Genomic DNA, 5539 nt, shown 5'->3' with positions numbered 1-5539 from the left:
TTACAGGGACATTGAATGTGGTACACGTGAGCGGATAAACTGAGTGAAGATGGGTTACTTCTAGGTTACAAGTGAGTGGAGAAACAGAGCCCCGGGTGGCAACGGAAGATTGCATGCAGCGTGGACAGAGCAAACGAAGCCAGAGAATGGGGCCCTGCATGCATAGCCGGGATGAAAGTGAAGGGGGCTGCACCGGAACTCCGGGTTCGGGCGTTGAATCTACAAACTGAGCAACTGGGTACCGCAGCGACGGAGGCGTCAATGCTAAGCTCCACTGCGACACAAATATCCCGAAGAGGAGGCAGATAATGAAGTAGACGAAGTAGACGAAGTAGACGAAGTAGACGAAATTAACTAACAGTGGCGACGACGACGAAGACGAAGACGAAGAAAGGAGCAGGGAACAGTAAACGAGCATTTGGTGGCGACAGGACAGAGAGAGAAAGAGGGAGATGGCGAGTGAGAGAGTGAGGTGAATATGGAGGATTAAATTTGGTTGTTTGTGGATGGGCTCGGATTGTAGAGGCGATGGCAGAGACGGGGGTGGGGCGTCATTAAGTCTGTCACTATTTAGGGATCTGGAAGATGGAGGGATGGTGAGTTATGAGTTCATGATCGCCGTCCTTGGAATGGGACGAACCACTGATCTTCTGCAATGGAAGTGAGTGTGTACTCGGCTCGGTCCGCTGTCGCCATCGCCATCGCCATCGCAATAGAACACCTCCGCCAGCCTTCGTGACTCCAGAACCGACGCTCACGTTGACGTTGCAGGGCTGGGTAGCTAGGTGCGACCGCTCTTGGTAATCTCTGCAGCGTTGGCGTTGTTATCAGCTGCCCGCTTCTGTCCCTCTTCGCTGCCATCTCCGCTCCGTATACTCGTGTGACAGGCCCACCCCCCAGGGGCCAGACTGGTGGTGGGGGGTATAGCTAGTTTCGTGGACCTGGACAGGAGTTCAATGCGGCGTTGAGCCAGCGAGCCATCAGCCTCCCCACCTGAACACGCTACCCCTCTGAGCGTCTGCAAATTTGTACCACTTGCATGGGAGTTTATCCAACCAGTTTATGGGATCAAGCACTCGCATTTTGTTTCTTCAGTGCGCACTGCTTTGTTGATACGTAGTGGCTAGTCTATCGTGCTTTTAGCCCATGTATTCCTCTAATATCCCGCCATTCGATGTTTGATCCAGTGGGGCTTGCTTTTTCCTTTGCGCTTTTATATTTATTTTTATTGGCAGCCTCTTCTCTAAGGAAGCGTCAAGTTAGTGTGCTGCATGGAACCTCTTCACCATCCAAACATCAAGTAAACGTCGGGCCAATTTGTGAAAGTTGGGCCGAATTGGAATTGGCCATAGCTCGAAAGGCAACGCTATGATGACATTTGTGTGCTTCAACCCCTGTTAGTCGGGCCAATCGTTCGGAAGAATGCAGTTGAAAGTAATGCTGGATATTCCACAGAAAGGTCAGAGAGTCTAGCTTGGTTTTATTATTAGGGCACCAGGAGGGGTTTGGACATGGCGATTGGAAATGGTCAAGCGGAGTTTGAAAATGGTACCCAGCCCGAGGGGAGCCCGGATTTTCAAGACGACGTGAAGTGTGATAGGAATAAACCTGTAGTACACGGCCATCCTGCGCTTCTTCGATGGACACCTCCGAGAAATCACAATCTCTCCCCAACCCAGTTCGAATCGCTAAAGTCAATTGCCGATACCTTTGTTCCTTCGCTGCCACCGCCCTTCAAAGCCGGCGAGGAATTTGAGCTTATGCCAGGCGTGACGGCTGAAGATGTTGCCAGATTTTACAAATTAAAAGCCTCCGACGAAGATATAATTAACGTGGTACGTTTCGTCATGAACCTTCGAAGTTTTATTCACAGGAACCACTCTGGAAGCCAAAAGATTGAATCCAATTGTGATAATATGATTACTAAGAAGAGAATTTTGAATTGATGAAACTCGTCTGAACGTTTGATGCAGATGGCAGCCATTCTCGAAGTATTGATGAGGCCTCCTGTGCTGAAGTCCGTGCTTGCAGTGCTGCAGCTTTTGGGCACAGGGTGGGGTACAGCTCTTTTGGCTTGCGGGGGCGGAGTGAACACGGTGTCTCTTAAGTACCCTTTCTTTAGGAAATTCGCTAATCTAACCCCTGAAGAGCGAGAGAAGATGCTGCAGGGCTGGTCGACAAGCCTACTCTCTCCGTTGCGACGATTGTTCAAGTCCATGAAATCCATCACAGGATATACTCTTTACTCTAAGGTTAGTTTACCTGAATTTTGATGTTGTCGACCCCTCAAACAACGGGATTTTGTGTGTAATATGCACTTAAGCACATGGTATTTTGGATTATTAGATTAATGACGAGGGAGAGAATGCGGCATGGAAGGCGATCGGGTACACTGGCATGGATCCCACGGTGCGGAGCAGGAGCAAGGAGGAGTATTGGAAACCAAGGCCACTCGGAGACGGTCATGTTGACGCCAAGGAGGCGGGAGTTCGTCTCAAGGCAATCCTCGGGGCGAAGGGGTTCTCGGTTCTTGACGAAATTAAGAGCTTCAGAGTACAATCGAGGAAGTGGGGATATTCGGAGAGCTCGAGTGACATCTACATGGAATGCGATGTTGTGATTGTGGGATCAGGATCTGGGGGCGGAGTCATGGCGGCTGTTCTTGCAAAGCAGGGGTTCAAGGTTTTGGTGCTTGAGAAAGGCCAGTACTTTGCGGCGCAGGACATTACTTCTCTAGAAGGACCGGGGATGGTGAATATGTACGAGAAGATGGGAGCTCAATCGACCGATGACGGAGGCGTGTCGCTCATTGCTGGCAAGACAGTCGGTGGCGGCACGGCCGTCAACTGGTGCGTTTCGTTCAAAACGCCGGAGCATGTGCGAAACGAGTGGGTGAACGATCACGGCCTCGACCTATTCACCAGCGCGCAATACGAGCAGGCCATGCAAGCAGTGTGGAAGCGTCTTGCAGTGCAACCGGAGGTTGACAAGCACAGCTTGCAAAATACAGTGCTGCTAGAGGGATGCAAGAAACTGGGCTATGAGTGCGGCACATTGCAGAGGAACTGCTCCCCTGGTCACTACTGCGGGTGGTGCAGCTATGGGTGTCCAACGGGGAAGAAGCAGTCGACCGCCGAGACGTGGCTCGTTGACGCCGTGAATACCGGCAACGCTGTGATTCTGTCAAATTGTCATGCAAAGCATGTGTTCCATGATGCAAATCCTGGTGGCAAGAAGGCCAGGAAAGGTCACGGAGTCGTGGCGACGATTGGTGAAGGATCGACTCGGATTTTTGTCAAGGCAAACGCCACTGTGATCGCTTGCGGAGCGCTGCTGACTCCGCCTCTGCTTCTCCGAAGTGGCCTTAAGAATCCCAACATTGGCAAGTATCTCCGAGTGCATCCGGCAACCACATGTTTTGGTTACTTCCCCGAAGAAGTTGAACCGAAAGGAAAATCTTACGAAGGGGGGATCATGACAACGTACTCGCCTGTCACACTGCGCAAGCCGACGGAGTATGGCGGTCTTCTCGAGACGGGAGTGTTCCATCCTGCAGTCTTTGCAGCATTCCACCCATGGCAATCAGGTAACGCAATCATCTACAATCTCCCCCTTCAACCCAACGATTATGGTCGCTTCTGACATATAGAAAAAGCACTAAGCACTGACCTTGCGTTTCCGGTGTCTGCACTGCATCTAGGCGCTGATGGCAAAGAGCGTCTACTGCACCATGCCCGAACCTCCCACATAACAGTCGTCACCCGAGACAAAGGCTTTGGCACGGCGAAAATAGACAACGACGGACTCCCCATGTACAGTTACAAAATTTCGCCGTATGACGAGCAGACGTTAATAGCAGGAATGATCCAAAGCCTGCGCATCCTGGTAGCAGCCGGAGCAGTGGAAATCGGCACCCAACAGCTGGACGGCGAGCGGTTCAAAGTGAAAGGCAATGAAATCTCCACAAACCCTAGCTAGATTCCGAAGCATTGTAACTCAAACTGGCCAATTCGGACTGACTCATCGAACTGCATCGTGGTCACTGCAGGTGCGACGCCAGCGCAAATCGAAGAGTATTTGGATAGGGTGAAGCGGCGGCGCGCGAGGCAATCGTCGATACAAATTGCGTCGGCGCATCAGCTGGGCAGTTGTCGCATGGGCACAAGCCCACGAACGTCGGCGGTGGATGCGAGGGGGGAGACATGGGAGGCGGAAGGTGTGTTCGTCGCCGACGGCAGCGTACTACCGACATCGTCCGGCGTCAATCCTATGGTCACTATTCAGTCCATCGCATACTGCACCGCCGATTCCGTCGCTCATTTTCTTCACGGCGCTTCTTCCGCGAAGTAGCACCCCCACCCCCCGCGCTCGTGATGGTTGATACCCGGCCCCGCCACTACTCTTTTCAGTCCAGACTTGACGTTTTAATATCTACTTCAATGAGCCTCACCGACCTGTGCGCCAACTTCTGTTCCACTTTTTTTTGTCTTTTGCTTTTACTTTCTCGTTTTACTTTATCTTTTTACTTTCGCTGCGACGTCCCTTGCTCTTTTTTTTTTTTTTTTTTTTTTTTTTTTTCTTCCTTCTACTTTTTAATATGCTTTTCTGAGCCTCTTTGACCTGCACACAACCTTCTGTTTATTGCATGCATCGTGCAATCAAAAAGGATTTTTCCCAGGTTTGTCTGTAAAGTAATTTAATACCTTGGTTTCTACTGTTGAAGCACAGTTTTGACAATGTGTTTACAGTGTATATTTGTCTTTTGTTTTGATTACAGAATGTTGGTGTGGTAAGCTAAAATTATGTACAACTAACTAATTTTATGCAGTTTGGGATTTCTTTTTGTTTTTTGTTGTATGATTAAGAAATAAAATCCTTAAAAATGTGTATATTCTTTTAGTGAAATTTTCTGGTTTGAATATCATAATTAGTGGCGAATTTAATGAAAATAAATGCTTGATTGTCCAATTTGCATGATAAATTTGATTTTTATTACCTAAATGAAAGTATTTATTTTAGATATTCCAAATTATCTTATGTCACATGCATTTTAAATTTTATATACTTGTATTTATATTTCTTTCTTAAATTTTATTAACTGATATAATAATTGATGAAAAATATACATAAACTTATCAAACAAATTTTATTGTAGGTTCTAAAAAGTTTCTTGATTAGAGAATAGTAAGATAAAATCTATTGTTTTTATTTGCATATGATTTCATTTAGAAAATAACACTTTACATATTAATTTCTATAAAAATATTTTAAAAAATGTAGAAAGTAAAAAATAGTAATTAATGCAAAAGCCATTTTAAAAATATTAATATATAAATGTACTATCTTTGTTCTTTGTTAATTTGTTTTTGCAAGTTAATTGTATAAATATATTAATAATTTAAAAGAGTAAATATTTTTAAATATTTAATAATAACATGCAAAATTTATAAAGTATTAGCAACAAATCTTATTAAACATCAAATTTTATTAAAATTTTTGTACAAGTCATTCAAATAGAAGTTTGATTATTTTGGATATA

At 46.3% G+C, this 5539-nt stretch overlaps 1 protein-coding gene across 1 annotated transcript; it reads left to right on the top strand.

The window, feature by feature from the left end:
• The first annotated feature begins 999 nt into the window (after positions 1-999).
• LOC112295726 (long-chain-alcohol oxidase FAO4A) lies at positions 1000-4889 on the top strand. Its single transcript, XM_024547617.3, has 5 exons — positions 1000-1835; positions 1974-2252; positions 2347-3586; positions 3701-3949; positions 4049-4889. The coding sequence occupies exons 1-5, from the start codon at positions 1512-1514 to the stop codon at positions 4348-4350; spliced, it is 2394 nt and encodes a 797-aa protein (XP_024403385.1). The 5' UTR covers positions 1000-1511; the 3' UTR covers positions 4351-4889.
• Positions 4890-5539: the final 650 nt, after the last annotated feature.

Source organism: Physcomitrium patens, chromosome 2, assembly GCF_059467195.1.
Source record: "Physcomitrium patens ecotype Gransden chromosome 2, ASM5946719v1, whole genome shotgun sequence".
NCBI lineage: Eukaryota > Viridiplantae > Streptophyta > Bryopsida > Funariales > Funariaceae > Physcomitrium > Physcomitrium patens.
Note: the sequence above shows the minus strand (reverse complement) of the source record. Positions and strands in the feature narration are given on the sequence as shown.

Coding starts and splice junctions, on each gene's coding strand:
- LOC112295726 (XM_024547617.3), top strand. CDS start 1,512: ATGGCGATTGGAAATGGTCAAGCGGAGTTTGAAAATGGTACCCAGCCC. Junction 2,253..2,346: donor GATATACTCTTTACTCTAAG/GTTAGTTTACCT, acceptor TTGGATTATTAG/ATTAATGACGAGGGAGAGAA. Junction 3,587..3,700: donor ATTCCACCCATGGCAATCAG/GTAACGCAATCA, acceptor CACTGCATCTAG/GCGCTGATGGCAAAGAGCGT.